The sequence below is a fragment of the Agelaius phoeniceus genome, chromosome 5, assembly GCF_051311805.1.
Source record: "Agelaius phoeniceus isolate bAgePho1 chromosome 5, bAgePho1.hap1, whole genome shotgun sequence".
NCBI lineage: Eukaryota > Metazoa > Chordata > Aves > Passeriformes > Icteridae > Agelaius > Agelaius phoeniceus.
In genome coordinates, this window is record NC_135269.1 from 51305682 (window position 1) to 51333666 (window position 27985).

Here is a 27985-nt window from a genome sequence, read left to right on the forward strand (position 1 = left end):
AAATCCCATTCCCATCCTATTATTAGACTGTAAAGATGACATGACAACACAACAGAGGCGTTCAGATTTATTTTTCAAGCAATCTCATGTATAAGATACAATTATCTTTCCAGTAATATGCAAAGAGAACTGAGAAGTATAATCTTCATACAAAAAGATGAGCAATAAATTCATTTGAGTCTAAACATAGAAAACAAAATGCAGCATTGCACTGGGAATTAGAAATATATTCCAATATAAAATGTTTAAAAAATAGTAGCAGTGTTTCTTGATGAAAACACTGCAGTTCTCATTCTTTAATGTTCCAAAAATATTAGATATTTGTAAAAAAATCTGATTTTTGTCCCATACTGCATTTCCAAAGCAGAAAAGCAAGTATGGTGCATGCATATATACAGAGGAACAACTCTGTGGTTGTGTATTCGTGGGCTAAGGGAGGGGACAGAATTCTCAAGTAAAATCCTGGTCTCACCAAGCACTGGACTGGAAGGGACCAGCAGGTACAAGTATAACTTAACCCTTAGTTGTAGGCCATTAATCTACCTGGAAAAGGAGGAGGCAGCAGAGAGCAGAACATTGCAGGCTCCATCCTTACCCCAGCTGCATCTACCAGCCAGACAACAGACCAGCAGCCTGTAAGGTCAGTGGGAAGCAAAAGAACTTGGTGGAGACAGGATTTTGTGTGATATATGCATGGAACTGTAACAGAATCCAAATCTGACATTACATTAAAAAAGCCTTGGTTCAGTAGAGAAAGTCCTTCTCTTTCACAGTAACACCTGCCCTTCATTCTCCCTTTGGCTCCTTTCACCCAACTCCCTAGCAGCTGCTACTTCATTGCACCTGCACAGAGAAAATCCAAATCCTGAGCAGCAAAACCTGAAGATCAAAACTTGAATTATTGTTATGGCTGCTTTTCCTACCATGCAAAACAACACCTGGAATTCCAGCCTCTTGGAACTGTGATTACAGCATTGGTTCTCAGGAAGGAAAAGGCATTTATCAGCAAAGTGCGTTTGTGAGCAAAGCTGGAAGCAGACAGCTTCCTGCATCAGCATTCAGCTTTAGAAAAGGGAAGCTCTAGGCAGGTGCACAGGTACCAGTGCAAATACAACCTGCCCACAGCACTACACCTCACAGACCTGACTGATGAAGTCTAAGCCATGCTTTAAGTTGCAAGGGGGTGTAGAAATCCCTAAGCAAAAGCAAGAGAAGCAGGCCTGAAACAAAAAAATGCAATTGGTACTATGTTAAGGAGAAGCTGCACTTGGGCTAAAGCTCAGTTGTGGACTGATGTGGCTAAACTGCAGCTAGAGCAGGGCTGACACATGTGACAGCACAGCACTCAGCAGCAAATGAGCTGGCAAACTCCATCAGGCTAAAGTGACACAGTACTGAGTAGTAGGCATAGGTTCCCAAGTGAATGCTTCAGAACCATGCTAGCAGAAGAACAGGAGCTAACTCAACAAATGGCAATTTATACCTCTAAACCTGGTGCATTTCAAAGCTGCATACACTACACAATGTATTCCCTTTGTAACAGTACTTAACTTGGATGAGGCACACAGTGTAAGTGGGAAGAGTAAACATGTCATTTGGAGCATCTTCTAAGCACAGTAACTGTGTTGTATTTCAGATTGCCCTTCGTAGCTGCAGAGCTAAATGTTAATGTGCTCTCTCCACAGCACAAGGCAACACGTAACAGCAGGTACTTCAATATATTGCAACCAGCTTCCACTCTGTAACAAGAAAGGGTATAGGGGGAAGCCTGCCTTAAATTTTCTTCCTCCTCCAATTAATTTAAATTTACATTCATTATAAAGTGATTAAAAATATTAAGATCAAATATTAAAGAACTGAACATTTTCAAGATTTAACAGGATCTTATTTGCTAGTAGTGCAGAATTTCTAAACTATTTTTTGCATATTGTTATTGTGAAAACATTCATGAATACTGCTAAAGTGAAAGGGACAACTAGACTTAAAATTTAAGTATCATGTCCATCTCCATTCTTCTGAAAAATAATTTTTACCACATGAACAATTAAACTTCACCAATGGAGTTCATTACCCGGACTTTTCCACCACAAAATAATCCACTAACAGATTTTTCTTTCAGCTTGACTTTGTCGCAATAATAACCCTATACACTTAGGAGATAAACTCTAATAACAAAAAACAAAAACCTTCTGAGATATTTTAGAAAAGATAAAAGGAAAGATCTGATTGATGCTGAAACATGTACATGAAAGCTTAACAATTTTAAGAGGAAAATATCACAACCTGTGAGTATTGACAGTTTCTACATCAAGCCTGGTGGCAGGTTTTACAGAAGGCAACATTTGCCTATGAAATGGCAGGTGCTGCCTTTAGCTGGTCCAACTGAGATTCTAAAAGGGGAGGTGGGGGCACCAAAAAAACCCAAGACCTGATAAAATCCACTGCTTTCAGTTACTGTTTGATAATGCTGCGAGTACTGTACATAATGCCTTCTGCCCGAACACGTTCAAGTATTGGCCCATAAACATTCTTTGTCAAAGGTATGACCATTCCTTTGGCAGTTATTTCACCTGAAATAAAGGCATTAAAAAACCAGTGTTAGTCCTCTACCAGGTTTATTTGAGAAAGCTTTGGTAGCTTCACAGTGGGGTTTTTGGGACACAGCCAGATCGAGGTGCAGGGAACTGCTGAGCCATTCAGCCCTGTCACATCATCAATTATAATTTATCATGCTAAAGGTTTTGTCTATACTAGTGTAACATTTAATATTAAATGACTTAAAAATCTTTGTGGATTAAGCAGTAAATTAAGAATGTCACTGAATATCTGAACATCCAAACATGCAGATTAAAAATGCCTGTAGACAGGAAGCATCTGACAAATTAAAAAAAAATACACATAAATGTACTTAAGAGACACTATATATTTACTTTCTACAGGCAGGAAGATAAAGAGGATTGAAATACTTTTACTGAAGTTGGAATAGGCACTTACCATCTAGAACCATTTTAGCAGCTATAGCTGCAGGGTATCCTACTGTTTTAGCCATTGCAGAATATCCTTTGTTATCCCCATAGACAACCAGATCAATAAATTTGTCTTCCAAATGGCCAGAAGGATGCCTGAGACCTATTTCACTTCTCATAACAATCATGTCTCTCTCTCCAGTGCCTAAGAGAAAAGCACACAAACTATCCATTACTTGTATGTCAGTGACATCAAGATGAGGTTCCTGAATAGCTAGGCACTACACATACACAGCATGCATATCAGGGAAGTGACTGAAGGCAACAGAGGAGGACAGAACACTAAGATCAAACTGAAAGTGTAACAGGAAAAGAAAAGGATAAATTGGGGAGGTAGGGAACATCACAATACATTAAAAAACCTATCAAGAAGGTTTATTAATGAAGGTGAGCAAATTAATCCAATTAAGGCTTATAAAAGATATTGCCATGTTCCATTCAAATCCATGAAAAAGAATTTTTCCCATACCAAAGGGCAGCTTCATCTCCATGTGCTTTGCAAAAGCCCCTACAATGGAATCTGCTGCTGGAACCGGTTCATCTCCCAATAAACCTAACCTGGCAGAAGAAATGAGGAAGACTTACATCAGTGCCTATCAGCAGTTTCATCTCATTTTTTTAATTTCCAGTTGTTCAGCATACCAGTTTAACAGTATTAACATGAACCAAAATGGCTAGAATTGCAAACACTTCTTTTTTAATTTTTAAACTTTCAAAATCATTGGAACATTTACCATTCCACTGCTTCCAGCTGACTTTTGTCCCTGTCCAGTTTGCTAAATACAGCTTCTTTAAGAACATGGTGCTCAGCAGGTGACTTAATTCCAACCAGTTTGCACATGAGCTCTTTCTGTTTGAAAACAAAAGGTTCATGAAGGTCTGACATCTGTTCCCACTCCATCTCAAGCAAAGTTTTGAGAAACAACTACTCTACTAAGATCAGTTAAAATCCAGGACTTCAGAGGAGTCAGCTTATGTGTACTGGGAAAGTGAGAAATTTGAGAATTTTAATCACAACAGGTGAAAATAGGGTTTATCTTTTCCTAAAAGACTTTGTACCCCACTCCTCCACTGCTTCACCCCATATTTTAGTCTTACCCCTTCCTCTAGCAGCAAAGAAAGAACATAAAAGCCTGCATAAACAAGGAACACTAGGAGAAAATTAGGATGAAAGAGAAGCCCCCTGGAAAATGACAGAGTGAAAATTTAGAGATAGGGTATCTTTCAGTTGGTGTAGAAATGGAGAATGTCCCTTTCAAAAGGAAGGAAACAGACCAATAAAATGAACAAAGCTCTGGCAAAATCCTGTGAGTGTTACCAAAGAGATTTCTCATGATACTTGTGCATATCTGAAGGCCATTCTGTGCCACCTAGATGCTAATTATTGCTTGCTTCATTCACAGCAAGGTGGATAATGTACTATAAGCAAGATATGAAATATGCAAGAACTGCAGAGTCTACAAGCTCATGTTAGACTTTCTCTTCTACTTTCCTGACAGAGTAGATGTAAAAACATTGCTAAATGTTTGCAGTGAGAATAATGAGTTTATAGCTACTTTTACAGATTACATAACACTGTATACTTATTCACTGAGGCTAGAAGAACTGGAAATTCCAGTCATCTTTGCAAAGAAAACTTCAAACTATCAACTCTAAAATTGAAAGTAGACAAAAAATTATCACAAAATAAAAAAAAATAATTCTAAAAAAAGAAAAAAAAAAAAGTAATTCCTATATGGCCACCCAAAAACTCCTGGAGTTTGCTCATCTTCCCAATACTAAATGTTAGTCAGAGACAAGCAAGACTGGCCTCTTCATCTTCTGCTTTCTTGGTTCTGAGAACACCCAAGACATTCTTCAGCTCTTTCCACCCCATACTGAAATATAAAATACCTAGTCTCTATAGAGACAACAAAAATTCTGATTGCCAAATGTAACAGCAGCACATCAGAGTCATGTCTTGGCTGAGATAAAGATGAAGTAAGGCATCCACAATCAAGACAGAAAAGCTGCATAACAGAAGATCTAAAAAATGCTTGTACAGAATTTCAATAGAAAAACAAATTAATATACTCATTTATGCACAAGCTCTTACTTCTTGATGCCCTGAAAAATACTTTTACACTGACAATCATGAGCCAGTAATAATTTGGACACTGACGACTAGACTGTGACTAACAAAAAGCATAAAAATATGACCATGGCTTTGCCTGCTGAGGCCTGAAAGCCTCCAATGTCAGACACCCCAGAATCTATCAGGGAACCTGTTCCAGCACCTTATTCCATTCCTGCTGAAGAAAGTTCTCCTAATTTCCAAGAAAAAAAACATTTCCAAGATGGGGATGCAGTAGAAGATTCTCATTGCTAAGCAAACCCAAATCTAGCAATAAGAAAACCATCAATAAACCAGAGGAAGGAAGGCAGAGTAAGCAGAGTAACTCACCCAGGTTAGAGGTGGCGTGGTTGAGCTCAGCAAAGGATAAGGATCTGGGTTAATTAATCCTAGTTTTACAAAGCCCCCCATGGCTCTGGAGAACCCCTGAAATAAAAGAATAACACCATTAAATACATTAATCACTTGAAAATGAGGTATTTCTCCTTGGTTTGAATGCAGTGATAGATGTAACCATAATTATTCCCTGGGAAGCCAGCCACAATAACCTGATGCCAGTGAGGTTAATGCCATGGAGCAGTGTCTTCCCCAGCCCCTCTCCACCCTTCCCCACTTTTCAATACTTTTTTTTTTAATGGCTTATTCTGTCATCAATACTTCCATGGCAAGTACCATTGGTTGCTGAGATCAAAGGACTCAGATGGCCAGCACTGGTGGAAATCCCAGCCTGTCACTGCAGGGTTGTGTCAGCCAGCTGATAAACTACTGAATACACAGAGCACAATGCTGAACTCTGCTCACCCAGTTCCACACCACTGGGATTGTGTGGACATCACATGGGCTGCTTTTAAAGGTAAGAATCCTGTGTGTTTATTTCTCATCTTCAGGAATATCAGACAGACAAAGCAGTAGAATGGTTTAAAAGGAATTGCAAAGGTTGCATTAGACTGCACAATAAAAGAAGTCTCAACTGATTTCTGCTTACTTCTGTTTGTATCCCATTAACATTCCCACACAGCTGCTGAATACCTGAGAGCACTTACATGCAAGTGACTAGAAACACAAAAAAAGCAGAATGGAGGAAATAAAGCACCCTGAAAGAAGACTAATTAAATTAGGAGTCACTTATTACGAGCACTAGGTTATCAGCTCAGATGGCCTTGCAGTGAGATCCTTCTGTGTGAAACCTCTTTTTAAACTGACTCCATTAGGTATCTGAACTTGATCTCTAAAAGGCACTTTTAGGAGATGATTGGCTCCTCAGTGAACAGATGGGCTTCTGCTCTGCAGCACAGCAGCACGTGCAAAGGGCCAACACTAACTCTGTCCTGCTCAGCACAGAGACTCTGTGCTGCCATGTCAACACAGTATAAACAAAAAATAGCAATAATAGCACCGTGCAGGCAGAGGTATGGAAACCCTTCCCCAAACCATCACCACCCCAGCCCAAAGTGCTGGCCCTGCTGTGGGGGTTAAGGAAACAGCACTAACCACAGGACCAGCATTCTTGCAGCACACTGACATCCACCTGGCATGTCACCCTGACACTTCTGCAGTTCCTTGTGCTAGCCCATACAAAAGAAGAAAGTTTTACCAGGCACCAAATGGAATAGATAGGATTGTCATATTAGGATTCCATTATGAGACAGACACCTCCCACATATTTTTACAATCTCTTCTGAAAAAGAGATTGTATCTAGACTGACAGAAAGAGAGCTATTGCAATTTATAACCCTTTTTCCCCCATACTGGCCTTCCTTCTTCCATGCCTTTATCTAAGCAAGCTTCCCTCCCAGAAATACAGACAAAAATCCTGTTGTATTGCAACAGGGGAATTAAGACAAAAAGAACATGCAACTTCCTCAGACTATGGACAAATAACTTAAACCCTAGCATAAACCTTAGCAGACATAATACAACATCCATAAAAGCTTTTTCAAACCTTCAATATGATTCTACGTTTATTCCTTCTTAATGCATATTGACTGAAAAAAATAAAGAAAAAGAAAGTCTGACAGAAAAACATCAAAACATTTTGATTCTGCTTTGGACATCTAACAAATGAAAGGAAAAGACTTGATCAGTTAGAAGGGAAACACATCTATCTCTTTACATTTTACTTAGCTGACCAAAATTATTAAGCTTCTCAAATTTAAGATTTCTAGTTACTTAATGAAAAACTTCTCAGATTGTTGGAAAATCATAATTTTCTGTAAGATTTTTACATTATGTTTTTCATGGGACTATAAGAAAAGAGAATTATTTAATTTTTTTAAATCTTCTATTGATCTGACACCAGATACAGAGCCAGAATAAAAAGAGGAAACACAGACTATGCAAGACAACTGGCCAACTGTCTAAAACAAATAAAATTATTTTTCCATTTTGCAGCAAATACCTGTTAAATATACCAGGTAAAGAAAGCTACATTAAAAAAAAAAAAAGAAAAAAAAAAGATAACTGCTTTCAGTTGTCTCTCAACTGGGAAACTGGGATAATGGGGAGCTCATAAACAGCAAGTGAAGACCTGTAAAAGGCTTAAATACACATTTTTATTGAAATTGCAACATTCATCTCTTGAGGAAAACAATAATTACTAATAAAAACACCAACAACTTACTTTGTATCTTAAGGTGCCTCTCAGTAAAGTACGAGCTGTCTGAATGCCATATGGCTCAGCATATTTCGTACTGTCTCTGTTAGGAAAACCTTCAAGGTTTAATCCTGGGAAAAAATCCATTGGAGTAACAGAATCCAGTAACGCTCCTCCAGGTGGAATATTGATAATCTAAAGTTTGTGAAAGAACAGCAAATATTATTTTTGTGCAGTTGTATTCAACTTATTTTGGAACAGAAAAGATAAAGTATGCTCAAAAGCAGGAAAAACAAGTTTGGCATTAAAGTGCAAACAAAGGCCCAATCTAAATAAAGCAGTTGCCCAAGCCATTTAATCATACTTGGTGCTGGAAGACCATGCAATTTGTCAGCCATCAAAGGGCTAAAACAAGCCATGTTCTTCTCACACACACAGTTAATTCCTGCTGCACTTATATTAAAATGGCAGGTTCCCATTTCACTTACATTAATGCCATTTTGGAGCATGTCTCGAACTGCACCAGTGTGATGGGACATGAGCTCTCTGTTTTTTGGTCAAGTAATTTATTATGTTGTTTAGGTTTTGTTTGGTGTTTTTTATATGGGAAAGAAAGCAGATATAAACAAAATGATGGATGCTTGTTCCTTTTTTTTAAAAAAAATATTAAAATAAATCAAGTGATATCACATGGGTATAAAATTACTGCCCATGTGTGTCTTTACTTGAAGCTACAAAGCACTATGGAAGGAAAACCAAAAAAAAACAACAGGGGACTAGTTCTCTTACCACTCTCTTCCCAACCACAGCCCTGAACCCCGTTTCCTTCAAGCAGCTAAAGCCCAGATCTGCTATGCAGCATCAATACAAACTCATTTTCTGACTCCTGAGCAAACGGACAAGGTTTACTTATAGAAGAAATACTAAAGCAGTGAAGCCTGCAGCCAAAAGATACTGTTGTGTTTGCCAGGCAAGACAGGTGTGTGAAAGAATCCTACACAATGGTCAAAGACATAAGTATTTAGAGGCAAGGAGGGAAAACTGCAGAATTAACTGACAAGCTCATCTAGTGCTGGCATAATGACTCATTCATATGCATGATCTAATTCTTCCTAGCAATGGGTGAACCAGATCAGAAATAGAAATATTTCAACATTTTCCAAGAACCCTTTTCATCTGAAACTTATACTTCATTGCTTTTTAAATAATGATCCAACATACAATCCCTGCATTTTTCCTTTCTTACTTCCATAAAAACAGTAGAGCACCAAAATGTCATAAAACATAAAAGATTATATTTCAAAAGAATTCTAAGTTTTGCAGATCAAAGAGTTTTAGGTAACTAGCTAAACTTTACAGTGGTTATACAAGTCAGTCTCCTTGACAATTGCAATAACTACTCTGAGCAAGTGACAGTAGAAATAGATAGAGCTGGAAAGCAGAAATGTGATAATGGCTTGCAATAGCTTTGCACAAATCAATTACAATGTTTACACAAAACAGAAGCAGTGACATTTGTAAGGTTCAGTCTAATGACTCCTGCACAAACAGCAAAACAAAGCTTCTATAAAATAGACCAAAAAGCATTTCACAAAACCCACTCAGTGTGTTATTGGTATTACACATTGCACCAAAAGAGAAAGGAATCAAGAGTTCTATTGTGCATTGTGCAAGTACAAAATGAAGCTATTTGATTTATCAACACAACTAGATAGACAAGCATTCTCACCTTTATTTCACAGGACCAAAGACAGGGCAATTAAATAGCAAAAGCAACTTCCAACAGGAATGGAAGTTGAATCCAGAAAAATCAACTCCAATCCATTGCTTTTGTCTTTAGAATGAATTCCTTCCTGGCAACCAGTTTCCACATAGTAAGTAAGTATTAAGCTAGCAGCAGCTAGGTATCATCATGCTCCAAACATAGTCCTAAGTGATTTATGCAACTGGCTTGAAAGTAAACAGAGCATATTGCACGTCCCAGTTCCTTCCTTAGCCAAATACCACAGTTTTTGTCTGGTTTTAAATGAAAATTTTCCCATTACTTCACCTCTCCATCTTTTAAATACGTAGCAGACTGAACTGTATTCAGCAGCACCCCTTGTGGACTCCAGCTGAACTTGTACCTCAGAGGATTGTCAGAGTGCTCTGGAGCTGGCAGGCCACCGCAGAAAGAGGTGTACGATACAACCTGTCAGATTTATCCACAGGAAAGAAACAGTGAAGAGAAAACAGATCAGGATGCATAGAGATCTACCCATCAGTTCTTGAAATTTCTGTTGTTCCCCAAATGGGTCAGATGAGAAGGATCTACAGTGGGGAGGGGAAAACTGCAGGCACTGCCCGTAAGGGAGAGGAAAAGATACACTGGGGCAGGGCCATCTTAGCTGATATTCTCACCAAGTGAGTTAGTAGCTATGAAATTCAAAGCATCAGAAAAAGTAAAATGTCCAGAGTCTGTTACACATCAGTGACATGCTCAAAAGCTGCATGGTGTTAAAAGAACAACTTTACTAATATAATCTTGGCAGAGCCACGCACTCCCCGCTAACCTTACCGTAGCACCAACTTCTTTCGCCTTGTCAATACATTCCATCGCCAACATGTGATCAAGACCAGGATCCAAGCCCATTTCACTGACAACTGTAATACCAGCAGCTTCTACACTAAAAATAACAGAAGCACAGAGCCATCAGAATATTCACTATTACTGGCCTTTTATTCCATAAATCTGTCCAATCTGCCCAGTGAACCTTCCCCAACACAGTAAATTCTGGGCTCTGTCTGTAGCTTGTGGGAATAAAGAAACAAAAGCAGATATAAAATCCTGAAAAGTGACAACCATCTAAGAGTCTTCTAACCTTTTTTTCTCTTACTTCTCTGTGCCTAGGTGCTGGTGGAAAAACAATTTTCTCCTGGCTATTCCATATCCCAGAGTCTCCTGGACAGTGCTATAGTGCAGGAAGGTAGTAATGCAGAGAGCAGCACAAAGCTAGTCATAATTGTCCTAAAGAGCTCCTACAAGGAAGAGAGACTAAAATGCCTGCTTTCCAAAATTACAAGTATTTGGGGGGTTTTTCCCTAATAGTTGCCTACATTCCCAGAGGAGTTCACATATCACCACAAACCAAAGATTTATTTTATTTTCAAAATCAGTTTGTCTTTTGACAAATGCGAAGTACCCTTTTTATTTTTTTTTCCTGAGTGCATGCTGTATTTTCAGTAAGAATGGTAGGAGAGGCCCCTAAATATCCCTCACTTTCTGCAACACTGATTCTCTACCAGTCTAGTTTTTTCTGTTTTATCTTTTGTAGAGACACAGCATGTACAATTCTTCACTTGAATGCACTTCAGATTTTCCAATACTGTGCCTCAGAGGAGTACCTAGATTAAGCTTCATGCTCAAAACAACTTCCAAGCATATAGTAAGTAGGACAACAGAAACGTTAGTTAGAGTTGTCACCAGTTTGAAAATTATACAGTGGGCATATCCAAAAGAAGAGCATGAAGGAGGAGATTACTGTAGATACAATAAACCAAGAAACGAGTTTTTATTACGGGAAGGCAAAGGATGATGAACAAGCTTGCTGGTAGAATATGACAGCACAGCTACTCAGCTTGAATATCAGCCCAGCTCAAACATCTTAACAGGTCTGAGGGAAGAGGAAAAGGCACATTAACATGAACTAGGATGATGCAGGCAGAAAAATAAATTCCATTATTTAGAGCATTAGTCTAACCAGGTTTGGGTACGCACTCATTGCAACATGCACCTTTGGGAAAGTTCCTTGGTCCTTCATCACAGAAAGAGAAGCAGAAAGAATTTGGAAAACAGTAATTCACAACAAGTGCTGCAGATGTAACAGACTGCAAAATATTCAGATAATGCACTAAAGAAGGAAGCAACACCAGGGAGATGCTAGTTCCACACCTACCTCTCCTGAAGTTCTTTCATGGCTGGTGTTAAGTAGCTGGCTGTTACCAAGTTCACTTTGTTGTCAATACATTTCTTAGCAACAAAAGGATGTGCTGAATAAGGCAGCAAACTACAAAGGAAGGAGAATCATGCAACATCAAAATTCAACCAGTTTCTTATCCTGTCACTGGAAAGACACTCAAATGTTTTTTGAATGCCTACAAAAGAACTCAAGTAATAGCTCAAAAATACAGTCACACCTGCCTTGGAACATACAGTCACACCTGAGCAGTTCCATAGCAATGAAAGTGAAACAGTACCCTAGCAGGACAGCATTGTTGTACGCACTCAGAACAGGGCATTGAACAATAGGGAAGTCATTCTTGAGAGGGCATCACACTTCTCTGTGATCCACAAACCACTGAACTCTTTCAAAGACATCTTCTAAACAAGCATGCTGGAGGTTTAGAAGATGTAAACTGTCCTTGAGAAAGCTTGCATCACAAAGATCTTGGTGAACTACTTTGTGAAAAGCACATTCTACATGGAACAGAAGCAACATTCATGACAGCTGTGGCAAAAGAAACAAAATGGCAAGGACTGTGAAGTTCCTTCCCTGTATCAATATCTGGAATGAGTTCTTTCTTAATGGGATATACAGAAGAAATTACCAAGATGCCAGAATTTTTCCTCCTCTTGTGAATATGAAAATTTGATCCCAGAGACACATAAGCTTGTGGATGCAACTGGCCCTTCACATTAACAAGGAAATCCACCTAATTGGTGAACACTTCTGAAGAAGTCAAAACCCCTTTTAAAGTTCTGATGCCCTGCTACATGAGAAGGCAGCAGCCAGTTACAACTACTTACATGCACAAATACAACCCCAAATCTTGGCCATTAAAAAAAAAGCTTATGTGTTGATTTAGGTCAAGCAACTGGGGGAAAGAAGCAGCATGACTTAGGGTTGAGTCTGTCATGTTTTACACAGAAATCTAACCTGATCACAAGGTCGTGGTTTTTCACCAAAGAGGACAGCTTTTCCTCATGCTTAAGGACATCCATATGAACTGGAGTAACATTTCTGTACTTCTTTGTCAGTTGTTCAAGTTGCTCCTTCATGACAGATACTGTTTTAAAAGTCAAACAATAAACCATTACCTATAGATGAAACTAAGTCTAAAGCACACCCATGTATGGTTGTGTCATATTTCCCAAAGAGAAACATTTGCATGCATGTTTTCCTTCACTAACAGTTGAAGAAAAATCAGACATTTAGTAAACAAACATGTTCAGAAAAACTTACTCGATCCCTCATTCCACATGTTTAAAAAGAAATTTTTGAAATTCTCAACACACTTCAACAGAATTCCTATTTACAGTCAAGTTTAATAGCTTAAAGCAAAACCTAATTCACATCAATCACAATTTTAAAAATGACAAAGATAGAAACAATAAGCTTCAGCTTAGGTCAAGTGTGAGCAAAAGTGACTGACTGTCAAACTGACTACTTTTAATATTTACATATGGCTTAGTCCTCCCAATCCCAAATACCATATTGTAACTAAATGGGATAAACCCAGCCTCTGCCTGCCTTCACTTAACTACCATTATAAAGAAAGCAGAACTGAAAGAGATCCAAAATAACAACACCAGTATTTGCCACCTCTGACTGGTTTCCCATCCAGCTCACCATGCTGCCACCACAAGCCAGAGAGAACAAAAAAAGGAGTGGCCAAAGAAGATAGCACATGGGGCACAAGCTCCTGGGGAATTAAAAGGCATCAGCACTTACCATTATAAGGAAAGCAGAACTGAAAAAGAGAATGACAGTAACACAACCAGTATTTGCTACATCTGACTAATTTCCTTTCCCGGCTCACCATGCTGCCAGCACAAACCAGAGAACACAGCCAGGAAAAAGGAACGGCCAAAGAAGGCAGCAGGAAGGGCACAAGGTTATGGAGAATTCAAGGCATCTGTGCCTCTGAATTATGGCCTTATTCCCTTATGGCCTTTCCACAGTCAGTGGGAAATAAACATTACCAGAAGGTGTTTCTCTATATCCTACAAATCAAATTGTGCTGAGGGAAAAGAGCTAGGCAAAATCATCCAAAAATTCAAACTTAAAAAATTTTGATTACATGAAGGTTTCCTCATTAAAGTTTTCATCATCTGGATTTAAAGTGGTGTAGCCTAACACTACGAAACCAAGCATGGCACTTGCATGTGCATTTTGTTTTCTGCACCTACTTGCCTGCTATCAAAATATTAAAGAGTAATATCTTCATGTCCCTTTCCTTCTGTGCTATTTTTGTGCATGTGTGCTGTAGAAACTGCATGTTTTTAAGCTACCCAGATAAGAGGCTATGTTTGCTCAGTGCCTGGCAAAACAGATCTTCCAGTTCACCTGGTTTCCCTTCCTGCTACTGCACTGCAGGGAGTGGATGCAACCTCTGTAGTGACAAGGGGATGGGCACTGCACATTGCTGTAATCCTTCCCTCTTCACCACCTCAGGAACTGCTCATAACAAGGGTGCAGCTTTCCTAGATTTCCCCTCTTCCTCCCAGTAAATCTTTTCCCAGGGGTTAAAAGTACTATGGTTATCACCATGAAGGGTAGAAAAAGCAGCCAAGAGCCAGGTATGAAAGTAGCATGACCAAAAAAAAAAAAAAATCAATGCAATAGCAACAAAAACCAACAGCAATAAAACTGTAAGTTCTAAGGGAAATGACTTCCCAGCAAAATATCTTTCAGGCAATAAGGCAATAGAGCCTGAGTTTTAAATCTGAAGCCCCAGAATCAGGGTAAGGTCATCATTAAGGGTACAGAAAAGGATTATTGAGATGCCCAGCCTGAAATATGCTACAGATAAAACCAAAACAGAGGAATAAACAAGTAGGCATTTGGTGCTCATGGGAAAGTCAGAGTCTGAAGTTTTACCATCAAGACACTCATTTTAAGAAAAGCAGTTACTTAACTCATACAGATGTCTATAAAAACATTTTCATATTCTTGTTGTGTGAGGCTGAAAACACAGCCAAAAACCAATGTACAAAAATGACAGTATGTACAAAACCAATCCTGAGCCCAAAGCAGGTTAGAAGGAAAAATACTTTCCAATTTCCCTACAGGTTACACATGGAAACAGTTAACTTCTAACATGGCTATGTCATTTTCAAATCAATTATTTAAAATCAAAATGCTCACAAAGCTATAAAATCCTTTTCTGCTGTGCATAGTAACAAAGATTTCCTTTATCTCTTCTCAGGACCACATCCATTTATTATTTATGAGAAGGGTTCTGCCACATGCTTCAGTAAGACATAATACTGTAATGAAAACAAATTCTTACATACCAACTGTGATGTCAATGTTGGAATCTCTAGTGAGATATTCAAGCACAGGGCCAGAAACATAGCCAGATCCAAGCAATAAAACCCTCTTCTCATTACTCATCTTCAGGGACTGAGCCTGTTCCCTAGAAGGTGTTCAAGGCAAAATTAAAAATTACAGAAGGAAACTGTAATCTGCCAAGGTTAACAGAAGAAATATGTTTTAGTAAGTCTACAAACCATGAGCTCTATTCAGACCAAGAGTCAAGCTCCTAGCCCCCAATCCAGGACTATCGAGCGCTGCTCCCATTCTTCTGCTGCATAACTTCTAGTTCCTTTCCTCTAACATAAACATGATCAAATCCATCAACATTCCCACTGCTTCTCCAATTTCTTCTAGCTGTTCATCAAAACTTTCCTCAGTTGTATTTTTCCCAATGGCCAAATTACTGTAACCTGATACCTTGAGGGCCACCAATGTCATGCTGGGCTGTCAGAAAGGGATTCCAGGCTCTGCCTTGCTCCCTTTTACAACACAGTAACTGTTAAAGGACACAAAATCATACTGGTGAAAGAGTGTTTTGTAAATTATAGTAGGTTCATATTAGTCCACCACAAGAACATGATAGTCAATAAAAGTCAAATAAAATTTAATGCCCAACCAAGAAATCATTATTGCAGACAAGGACTCAGATTTGAAAACCATCACAGCATTTCAACCTAACTACTACTACTCTCATAAATAAATTTAAGTAGATCTGTTGACTTTCAATATATGATGTACTCACATCAGATTTTGCATTTCTTTCTGTCAACAGAATAATGCACTCAGCAGTTGTTTAAATATGCTCTCAGAAACTCATAAATCATAGCAGGAACACACATTTTGGCTGTTTATAATTAGTTTTCTTTTTAGGTTAGATTTGCATTAAGTTGTAAAATCAGTATTGTGAAACTGTGTAACATATGACTACATAGAAAAAATTATTTAGCAAAAGAAAAAATTCTTAAAGCACTTCTTATTTTTGAAGAAAGCTGTTCACTGCCCTACTGTTTAATCTAATTAAAGGAGATTGAGGTTTGGCTTTTCTTATCCCATACCCTGAAAATAAATTTCAACAATAGGTTGGACTTTCAAAGTTACAGTCTCATAGGAATCTTCATAAGCATATAAGCAAGATCCTCAGTTTCACCTTTGTCAACTAAGAGTTCATACCAGCATTGCAGATTATGCCTCAGAAAGAATCCTGACCTGTAGCTGACAAGATGTTGTCCACTCTGCTGAAACCTGCTGACCTTAGAAGAGGACCAACCACATGTCTACTAAATAATATTTGGTTCAGATATTTTTGAGGCTTCTCATGGCAGCCAAAAGTCAGTACTTTGGTTGTGTTTTTTCATTTAAAAAATGGCCATAACAATGATAGATAATGTAGAAGTTTGCCAGAGCAACATCTGAGAGAGAGCAAGACAAACCAGAGCACTATTGCCCAAACTAAAGCATGGCAGGAAGCGTCTGACCATATTTAGGGGCACAAGGCCTCAAATAATACCATTGAAAAACTACTGTGAGTGAAGAGAGTTAAATCAATGCCAAATACATCTATATCATATGTCTGAAGCACATTCCAGCTTACTGTATCAGTACTGTAAAGCTTGAATTACTCTCCAAAATTTCAGATGTTCCATCCCCCTTTACTCTTATTTCAGAGCCTTTTTAAAAAGTCATTCTTTTCAGATAATTAAATCTGAATGGTATGTACCAATGTATCAACTCTCTAACCTAAATTATTACTATAGATTACTGTAAATTTTGACCTTCATAAAAGTTCTACAGATTTGATTTTTCTAAAAAATGTTAAATCATTATTTAATACATTCACAGAAATTCTCCTAAGCCATTATATTGCAGACCCAAGGGTTTTCCTTGTCTTCCTCCTGTAAGAACGTCGTCCACAACTGAACTCTTATGGGCAGTGAAAGAGAAGAATTTCTCTCCATGCCTTAGGGAACAAAAGTGGTAGGTAGCTTGGAGTGTTGATGAAGGAGAAGTTCTTGTATGAAAGCAAGCTGGATTTTTCAATCCAACTTATCAGATTTACTAAAAATTTTCTAGAGTGTAGAATGAAGTCACACTTGGATCAAATACAGCATGTTTACTCTAGGACAGGCAAAAACATGAGCTGCCAAATGACCCATCAAGCATGAGAACAGAATCTACACAGCTCCAGATTATGCTTACTCTCTATAAATGAGTTTTAATAATTCAGTTACAAATAGCATCTCCATTGTTAATGTGATGTGCCTTTCCAGCTGTGGGTGAGAAACCAGTAAGAGTTAAGAAGCAAGTAAGGGTGCAAAGATGTAGATGAGTTTGTTTGGTAAATCTAATGGCACCCAAGACAGCTCAGCTCATACAGTCTGGCTGTCCTACATCTGAAATGTTCACTGACATTGAAGGAGTATTAGCAAATAGTCTAAACAGAACCCTCAGAAACTAAACTGGATGTAGCATAATACTTTTCTAGAGTGGAAACAAGCCACATAATTCCTATAGGGCCTGAACAAGAGCACATCTCTATCTAAACCATCACACCCTAAGCAGTAAAACCCTTCTTTCATTTGCATCACCTCTGAAGTTTGCAAAACAAAGGACAGTATTGTTAGCAGGTCCTGCTTTTCTGACAGCTAAGTGAACAACACCACTGAACAAATGAACATCCCATGCAGCACACAGATCTGCAGAAATATCAAAAATCAACCCAAAAAAAAACCACCCTTGGAAATGAAGTCTCCAGGGTAGTTCACAAAAGACCATGCAAGTGATTATGGAGGAAGCTAAAAAAATATCAGATCCTTGCACTGTGTGAGGAATAAAAAAAATTATTATTGAGACAGCCTCTTGAAGGGCATAAATATCAAAGAGCACATAACAAAAATCACTATGAGCTGAAAGCCTCTGAGAGGCAAATAGCACATTACTTAGTGTGAAAATTCACCTTCAGTTCATCAAGCACAAGTTCATAACCAGAAGTCCCAAAGAAAATTGGAGGGGTTTGAGATGCAGAAGTCAACAAACTGTTTTTAGTGCAGAGTGCATGCAGTGCTTATGGTCAGACCAATTTAAATTTTTGTAAGATGTACAGTGTAGCTGTCACTGACCAGGAACATGAACCCACTTACTGTGAAATTAACATTTTTCATGTGTAAACTATAGATATTTGTTAATAGTAAGGGGGCAAGGGGAATGGAAGGGATGGACAGGTTATTTATACTTTTGTTAGCTTAATTCACTCTAGGCTACCACTGGCACATAACTGCTGTGACAGGGTGGGGATGAAGTGGTAGCTGAAGCTGTAGGTGATGAATATAACAAAAAGTCTGAGAGTCTCAGAGTCTCCTCAATACATCCAGTCACAGAACAATGCCACACAGCACAGCACTTGAGCCACACAAGAAGTAACTAGATTCAAGGAATATTCAAGAGCCTTTTGCTTTCTGCCATTCCTTTCAAATGACTATATGTTACATCCTTTTCTCAAGGGCAAGGAGTAACAGAGTAAATCTAGCATGTGGCTGCTCTCTGTCTCTGGTAAAACAGTTTTCATAACGCAAGACAGAGAAAAATGACCACTTTCTCAACTTCAATGTAAGTTACTAACAACACGTGTTAATGATTTAGGCAATGTGCATGAAGAAATAAGATCATCAACCTAGAAGACATTTAAACACAGTGCAGTATAGATGCATTCCACCAAGACACAAGAATAAATGAATGTAAAAGGGGAGACAGAATGCAGACAGGGTGGCTTTTTAAATCCTGAATCAAATAAACTTTAAGAGCCTACATTACCTGCTCTCTCTCAGTTTCTGAATATATTGATACTTAGGTGTCAGTGAGCCATTGGATGCAATCACTGCCTGGAAACATATGAAACAGATTTTGAGGGCTTTATGTGTCTGTATATTTCAAAGCAGGGGAAGACAAGAAGGGTGCAAAATTGCAAAACTTACATCTCGAACAACAGGAGAGTAATTCTGTTTCTCTAGAGGTTCTGAGCCTTCTGATACCAGCTATGGAGACAAGTTATTTCAAATCAGGTCATTTTATTACCAAATATTTCTCAAAGTAAAACATTAAGATTTTGAGCAACATTTAAATGCATGCAACAATACCAATATCTTGTATATTTGAAATACTTATGGCTGCAATCAGCATCACTTGACTTTTAGGAAAATACAGGAATTCAAACAGCAGTCTGACTGTGAGGGATTGCTGAGTGCCCAAGAAAATCAGATGTTTACATCTGGTGCAGGGTCCAGAAGCAATGAACTACCCACCAGAGCCTGTTTTCTGCCTACAGAAAGTGTTCTTGACAAATCCCTAAGACATCCAGGTCACTCATGTCTCATTCACATGTTTCCTTTTCAAAGGATTGCCTCAAGACTTCAAAAGCTTTTTTTCTTTTTTTTGAAGTACGAAGTCAGTTATGTTCTACAGCAGATTCCTTTTGAATGTATACAGGAGACCAGAAAAGCAACAAACAAGCAGACCAAGTTCTGAGCCTTTTACCTTCTTGTCGGACACATAAGCTCTTACCATCTCTTCAATATAAGGGAAAAGCATGTCCCCAAAGTACTCTGTTGCTTCTATAGGAAGCTGAGCTGGCAGATTGTCAATGGAACACATCAGAATCCCCGAGCCTTCAACACTGAAAGAGAGAAAACAGCTCTTCTAAACTACTTCTTAGTACCTGAAAGGCATCACCTTTCAGAAGCGTTATAAATGCATGATTTTTTCAATATAATGTTTGACTCTACGAGTTACAATGGAAAACAGTACAGAGGAAGGGCTCTCCCACCTGTCATGAGTAATATGCTGGTCAGCATCATACATACAAAATGGGTTGTCAATTGTTGTACATTCAGTCATAAATTCTATAGATCCTCCAGTATCTGCTGAAATGTCACATATGGCCAGAAGCCTAAAGCAATTAAAATAAAAAGACAGTGGAATAGAGTATTAAACAAATTACTAAGAAACACAGGTATAAAAGGTCACAAGTGGAGAGAAAACAAAAAAGAAATGTGAAAAAGATCTATGTAAATTGCAGCCTTCTTCATCTCAACCAATTTAGAAGTCAACAAAACACAAAAAATGGTACCCAGGAAGATAATGGAAATTTGGCCCTATTGTACTCATCAGATTTGCACTCCTATCCAGAGCATCCAATTTCGTGGCAAGACTGGCAGAATCCATTCACCCATGGTATTTTCTCTCTATGCCCTGTGCTGCCAACACCTCCTATTCGTTTCCCATCTACCAATTCTCTCAGGTCATGCCAAAGTCCTGCATTAAACTAACTCCCCATCCTACAGGGAAGCCTAAAGAAGCAGCTGCCTTCTACCAGATAGCAGGTGCAGGTGGAGCATTCATTAGCCTAATGCACAGCCTCTGGCTCCACTGAAGGTTAACTCTTCAACTCTTTACTAGTTGTATGAGAGAAAGAAAGGTGTCAAGAGCTGGCAGAGAAGAGATAAAGACCTGATCCCTCACCAGGATATATTTTCATGTCCTCCCCAAATCTGTGTCAGGGCTATTAGAGAAAGGGTGGCTCCCACCCCCATTGAAAGGAGACTAACCCTTGATTTGCACCCCACATTCTATCCTTAAAACTAATCAGGGCTGTGAAACATTTCCACTACCTGCTGCAGAAATAAGAGGTGCTAAGGAACAGTTATTGAACTTGCACATGTCAAATGACAGGGTAGCAAGCACTTTCCCTAAAACTCTGCTCAGGCATAGAAACTTCTCCCAATACTGGTGCAGCAGGTACATTCCCAAATACCACACTTTTATTTGTATGAGATTCTGTATGAAAATCAGTGGCAGAACTACCTCTGCAGAAAGACAGCTGATACCTGCTAATCATTTCTACTGTAATGTTTTCAAAAACTCCAAACTGTGAAAATAGGACTGCAAAGCACAAAAGAACAAGAGTGAAATCAATGGGGCACTGTAAAACGTGCCACAGGAAAATGGGGCACTGTAAAACATGCCACAGGAACCATGCAAAATAAACACAATCATTTACTATGTGCTGTGGTGAAACTACCTAACATTACAAGTTAATCACTGTGCTGCAAAATTGTTACAAGTGAAATGAGTGTCTTACCTGTGTGGTAATTCAGGACAGCCATCCATTCCACCAGTAGCAGATTTAACTGGCACCAGCAGCTTCTGAGTGTCCTGCCGACTCAGCAAGCGAGGACTATTTTGTTCCCAGTATATGCCATTAATTAAACAAGTTGTGTAGGGTGCAACCTGCAGAGAAAGTTACAGATGCCTCCTGTTTTCACCTAGTACTTTAAGAAGAAGGACCTGGTCCAGCATTTTAGGTTAATGCTCTCAAATTATGACAATGCAAAAGTATAGTAAGTTCAAACACTCTGTAGAAAACCCTTCATAAAAGAACAGAAAAGATGCTCACATCAATGTGAAAGCGAGAAATGTAATTTTCTGGATGTTTCTCATAGTCTGCTGGATCATACAGTCCATCACGTTTCCTCACGAGATGATGGTGACGACTTAGCACTGTTCCATAGACTTTCCTGAGGTCTGAAGTAAAAAAGAAAAATTAGCTCTTATAAACCTTGGACAAAAAGGGTTTCTGTGTTTTCAATCACTATTGTCACTGCATACCTCCAGATCTGGAAACTTCCTTTAACTCATGTGGTTCCACAAACTCACATGGGAGAGCACTGAACATTTCTTGAGCACCCTGAAATCACGAGGAAGGATTTAGAATAAGCAGACCATAAATGTCATGTAACACTGCTCACTTGGTGTTTGAAAACAAATGCAAAATTTCACATACAATTTGACAGCCCTGCCAAAGAACAGCTCCAGAGATGTACACATTGTTTCACACCTACTCCTGCTTACCCAAAACTAAGCAGCTTGGGCATTGTGTGCAAGGAATTTACATCATTCCCCACTACTGCAAAATGCCTAAACCACAATCCAGTGCCTGGTTCTTACTTCTAACGGCTGAGCAGGGAAGCCCCAACTCAGCCACAAGAGGGTTTTGCTGCCACTCTGAGGAGCAGTTTCTCTTTAGGAAAGATCCCCAATGCCACTCCTCATCGGCTGTTCTAAAAGCCAGGAACTACAAGATGACTTCCCCAATGAGCTATGATCACAACCAGAAGATTTTCAGACACATCATCCTTTTGGCTAGAAAGAACACATTTATGCAGGCAGTGATTTCGCTTTATAGCTGGAGCCTTGTTAACTGATCTTTGTTGCCAAAACCAGGGGGAAGTCTTTTCCCTATGTCACAAAAAAATAACCCTCAAGTCAAGAACTTGTAAGCCAAGTCAATGATATCCAGACATAAAAACTCAGCAGGGGTTGGAAAAAATAATTCTTTCCTCCATACTTTAACGGAGTGATTAATTTACCTTGTGAGCACAGAGTCAACAGTGCAGAGAGAGGGGGAGAGAAATCATACATGTTGGAAAGGAGAGAGAAGCAGTAAGATTTAATCCATGTTCATTGATAAGAAGTTAGCACGTCAGCCTGGTTAGGCATGACCTCATATTAAACATCGTAGTTTACGTAGTTAAAAATTGTTACTGGCAAAGGAATATGTGAAGCTCAAGCAAACAAAATGAACCCATCAACCCATTTAACCTGATAGAGATCAAATGCCAAGAATTTCTATTAACAATTATATAGCATTTCATTGTGAAGACGATTCTTACCTTAGAAACATTACCAGTGCCCGTAAACACAAATGTTAAGGGCCCCACTGACTTTGGCATCAGTCCCAGTGAAATTTCATACCCGGCATCCCGTACTGCCTGCACAGCCTGACTGCTATTCCTGTAGTTATGTGCCATCCCAATGTGCTGAAATCAAAGGCACAGACCAATTAAGATATTCTCCATATTCAAATACAGATAACTAGCAGATACCAAATTTATTTAGCTAAAGAAAAATACATTAAAAATACTCTTACCATGAAGGGAGTGTGATGACCCAGAGCTAAAAATCGCAAACCCAATCCATGCAGAATGTTGATCATTCCTGTTGTTAAAAAAACAATAGAAAATTGGACCATCAGTCCATCAGTCTTAATTACAAATATTCACAGTTAGAAACTGCAGAGATTGACTGAAGCCTCAAATCATCCCAGGTATTTTTCCTATGTTTTTATATTAATACTTTACTTCTAAAGAAAGTCTACATAAAACCAGAGAAGGAGAAAATTAATAGCAGTCCATGACCTTAAACTTGCTCCTGGCCCATTATGCATTTAGGCACCATTTAATATTCAGATATCCTTTTATGAGGTGTATCCACATCACTGGATTCCAAAGAAGGAAATAAGAGTCTCCTGAAGAAACAGTGCTAAAGTTCAGTAGAAAGAAATGAGAACCATGCCACACAAGAATCAGATTAAATGCATAACAGTGACAAACAGATATTGTTCAAGCTCTTGGGACTGACAGCAGCCTTTTTTTTATTAAAAGCCTAATCAGTTCATCTCTTGATACTTAGTCTGCTCCAGACAGTTCAATGGACAAACAGGACTTCAAGACAACAGCATAAAATATTAGATTTGTCAGGAATCCACATGACTACTTGACATGTCGTCTCATGAAAGTAGGAGGCACAAACCAGAATGGAAAAAAGCTGTTAAAAGCAAGAATTCAAAATGCAGTTAAAAACACATCGCAAGCCCCAACTTCCAGGAAGGACAGACAACCAGAAGTATTACAGGAAGTCACTCGTTGCAAGCCTGCCTTTACTTTATACACTATACCTGCTACACCAGCCCACTTTCCAAAGGCCACAACTCGCATTCCTTTATGATCAACCATTTTTTCATAGTCAAACAGTCGAATTTCCTGAAAATACACAGCAAACTGAGTATTAAAACTTTCAGTGAATGCAGTCTGTGGCACGCTGTTCTCCCAGGAACTACCTTTTCACATGCCTTTGTCATTCTTCATTGATAGAGCCTGATGGGTTTATATATGGTAACAAGATAAAGTATAAAAATAAAAACATAACAGTAGCACTGAATTCTTGTTTGAAATAGTGTCTGCATTGCCCACACCCTCTTTGCACACCCTCTTTGCTCCCCAATGTGCCACTCCAGCAGCTCCAGGCCCATTCACATCCTCTGGCAAGAGGCTGCTCATTTCTGCATGAACTGGCTGCCTTCCTCTGAAATGGCCAGACTGCACTCCAGCTTAGTAACTTCCCAACTCTTCCTGCTCAGAGAGAAAGAGCCTCCCTTGAGCACACCATGCTCACAACTTATCTGCCTCATGCACATGAAGAGAGTAACACTGCAAACACAAGATTCTCTGAGCAAGAAATACTCAGTTTCAGGAAAGGATACTGAAAACTGTCCTCGTTAGCCTTGCTTACAAGTATGTGTGCTGGAAGTAACCATACTAGGCAGCAAGCTCTTGATCACACTTAAGCATTAAGTTCATTTTCCATCCCATGTTAATTGACAATGATCTTCAATATGACATAATTTACCTGTTTTAAAATCTCATCCAAAAGGGGCATGTTTGCCTCTTGGGCTTTAATAGTGTGAGAGAAGAAGGCATAGTTCTTTTTAGGGATTAATTTGTCCTCTGGAGGTCTCTTCACACCTATTATCAGTGAAGCCTCAGAAATATCTTCTTGAATAATGGCACCTGCTTTGACGTAATCCTATGAAAGAGAAAAATCAAAGAAGATTTTTCTGTGTTTTTTCTTAATCAGATCTCAGCATATTATCATCTAGAACAGAGGAAAAATAAATAATTCTACCAAGCAGAAACAAGTTACTGCATGTGATACATCCACAAATTTCTTTGATAAAGAGGTATCAAGTATCAAATTGAATTACCATGCTATTATCCTATTATACAAGGCCAAATTATAATTATGTGTGAGTAAAGTACTTCATCTTACATTTACAGACTACAAAAAGGGTATTTTACTAAATTTGAAATATCTTGCAGTATTGCAATAATGAACACTTTGTAAGATGTTCAAATACTTGGAAATAAGTTTAGAGAAATCTGAAAAATTCAAAAATATGAAGACTGATGACATGTGATTTTATAAAATTGTGTAAGTGCAAGTCCAAGCTGATGAGCGATTTCTAAGGAAATGCGATAGCATGATCTGTGCTTTGATGAAAAAAGCTTTGTGTCTTAATTAAAAGGTGGTATGTGCAAGTAATGACTAATTCCCTACTTTTGTTTCAATTTGCATCTGTTTTCTCAGTTATCTTACAGCAGAGAATTGCTGCTGCTACAAAAACTGTAAAAGCTCTCTGTCCTGAAGCTCACAGCATTAAAGAATAAAACTCTCCTCATTTCACATGAGGAATAGGACTGAAGCAAGAGTGGAATTCACCAGATTCATCTTTCCTGCTCTTTTAAAAAATACAGTGTTTTTAAGAGTTCTTGCCTTCTCACAAACAGAAGACAAAAACACCAATGTTAAAGAAATTCCCAAGCTTCTACTTCAAGAGAACCTAGAACTTCTAGGGAGAGTGATGACAGGGCACGAAATTGATAAAAACAACTCCAAAAACCCACCATGACGCCAAGATTACATTAAAAGGCTATAGAACTATTCCCTTTCCTTTCCACTAGCACAACTCCTCATTTAGCAGCAAAATTTATATGTTTCTGGGGATTTTATGTTTCCTTATGAATAGCCTTTGAATATTATTTTTCCTGTACTATGGTTAACAACTGCACTATGATTTTGCTTGTGTCTCCAAATGGGACCTTACCTTTTCATGGATGGCTCTCCGGTTTGATGGCTGCACCAAGACCTTGTATCCCATCTTTGTCAACTCCTTAACATGCTTTGGTGCTAGAGGTGCTCTTCTCTCCCACGCATTGACATCTTCCCTCCTGATGGCCAGCACAGACTTACGATGATGACAACGCTTAGTGTGGTGGAACACACACCTACCGTTTGTGTGACTAAAGGCTCGGAGCATGGTAAAGCCTGATGGCAGCAAAGACAAAGTAATAAAACAATAGAGGTACATATGCAATTCAGACACTGTTTGTGCAAAAGTTCTGGTCTCCTTTAGCATCTGCTGTAAAACACAAACTAGACACTTCATACTCTAGTTCTTCATACTGTTGTGAGACATGAATTCAATTTCAGTGAATTTTGTTGCATCTTGATCTGATGAGGTGTCTTTAGAGACAAATTTTCAATTTTAGTAGTTGTGTTGATTACTGTAAAGGAAGGGTTTTAATGTGTTCTAGGCAGCTACTTTTAACTGCAGGGCTTAAAAAGAATTCTGGAAACTTAAATTTTCCAATTATATTCATTTGCCACCAGAAACCAGGCAAAGACCATCAAAACTTGCATCAAGAACAGTCAGAACTAACAAACATATAGAAAGAAAGCAGAACACAGGCTGTATGGCAGGCAGTTGATTAAAAGAGAAAGACCAGCACTAAGTATACAACTAATGCTTACACAGGCCAAAAATGGAAGATCAAGATCAAGACCTTTAACTATTGAGTAGCAGTGAGCATATGTGTGACCAGGAACAACAGGTTTTTGCCCTAGTATGATTTTTCTGCAAAATGGAAAAGCTTCACTGGAACAGATTCCCACTGCAGAGAAAAACCCCTTTATCTTCTATCTCTGTCTCTTCACTCCCAGTGAAGCCTACATGCCACTGCTTATTTCTGCAGGGACACTGCCAGGTCCAGCATCAAGTATCTAGGAGCCTAAGGCCGTCAGATACATTTGCAATTAAAAGATGTGAATCTCAGAGATAGGCTTCAAAAATGTGAACTTTGCTTCCAACGCAATTTTAACTGATAATACATGAATCTCTGTATCTGAATCATTTGGAAAATCCTGTTTGTCCTCATGCCTCAAACTTGTAAAATCTCTATATACCTAAAGACTTCAGAGGTCCTGTTTAACTCCAGGCTTGGTGAAACAGAGGGACTAGCACACGAAGGACAGCACGAAGGGAATCATCACACAGTCATCTACAACAGCTCCAAGTGTGGTCTTCCTACGACTACATCTGTCCACCAGCAAAGGTTACTGTAGTGAAGTTGCAGGTATTTTGACGCTTCTCTTCAGCATGCTAAGAGGGTTCTCAAAGTGCATAATGATCCCTCTCAAAAAACAGGAAGCCTTGTCACATCATGTCACTATCTCAGCACATTAAGACATAACGATGAGAGCAGTTTCTACTAGAACACTGCACCTCGTACCCAAGCCTGCAGTGAAGCAAATTTCCCTCCCACAGAGGACTTGCACAAGGAGAAAAGCGACGCCTTCCTGCGGGAGTGCACCGGGACCGCGGGTGTCCGGGCAGGGAGCAAACAGCCGGGTGACCTCTGGCAGGCCAGAAGTTCGCCTGCATGCCTCCCTGTGTGTGCTCAGGCTCAGCCACAGCGATATCCACATCCCGTTGGAAAAGTGAAACTAACTTGAGCATTCCAAGCCTGAGTGCTGGGAACCCTCCCCGGCCCCCCCCGCCCAGCAGCCGAGTGACCGCGGGGCCGCCACCGCGCCGGTCCCTGCTGGGAGCGGGTCACATCCCCGCGAGCATCCCTGGGGCTGGGACAGTGCCCAGCAGCACAGCGAGGGGCCTCCCGCCCGCAGGGCCGACGCGCGGACGGGAAAAAATCCCTGGGGAGCGGCAGGGCAAGGCAGAGGGGCGGCGGCGGGCAGGGGGAGAAGCGCTGTGAGCGGGCGAGCGGAGGACGGAGGGCGGCGGGCAGCGCTCGCTGACTCCCGGAGCGCCGGGCACCGCGAACCCGGAGCGCCGGGCAGCGCGAACCTACCTCGGGCAGCGGGGCAGCGGCGGCACGGCCGGGCGGCCCCGGCCCCTCCTCCGGCCGAGGTCCGGCGGCGCCGCCGCCCCGCGCCGCAGCCAACCGCGAGGCGGCGGCGGGAAACACCTCCCGGGCCGCCAATGGCCGCCCGC

At 39.6% G+C, this 27985-nt stretch overlaps 1 protein-coding gene across 2 annotated transcripts; it reads right to left on the reverse strand.

The window, feature by feature from the left end:
- Positions 1–52: 52 nt before the first annotated feature.
- Positions 53–27954, reverse strand: AASS (aminoadipate-semialdehyde synthase). 2 transcript variants are annotated; one of them, XM_077178995.1, is made up of 24 exons: positions 27843–27954; positions 25802–26022; positions 24547–24723; positions 23816–23900; positions 23009–23076; positions 22752–22898; positions 21688–21766; positions 21476–21603; positions 21161–21309; positions 19847–19969; positions 19585–19696; positions 18999–19058; positions 18838–18905; positions 15009–15130; positions 12649–12778; positions 11668–11778; positions 10290–10398; positions 9783–9923; positions 7760–7927; positions 5470–5565; positions 3761–3876; positions 3496–3584; positions 2995–3171; positions 53–2570 (listed from the first exon to the last, which is right to left on the reverse strand). In XM_077178995.1, the coding sequence occupies exons 2-24, from the start codon at positions 26012–26014 to the stop codon at positions 2452–2454; spliced, it is 2787 nt and encodes a 928-aa protein (XP_077035110.1). In that variant the 5' UTR covers positions 26015–26022; positions 27843–27954; the 3' UTR covers positions 53–2451. The 2 variants fall into 2 exon arrangements, with proteins under 2 accessions (XP_077035110.1, XP_054487315.2); XM_054631340.2 differs by lacking the exon at positions 27843–27954 and adding an exon at positions 27267–27624.
- Positions 27955–27985: the final 31 nt, after the last annotated feature.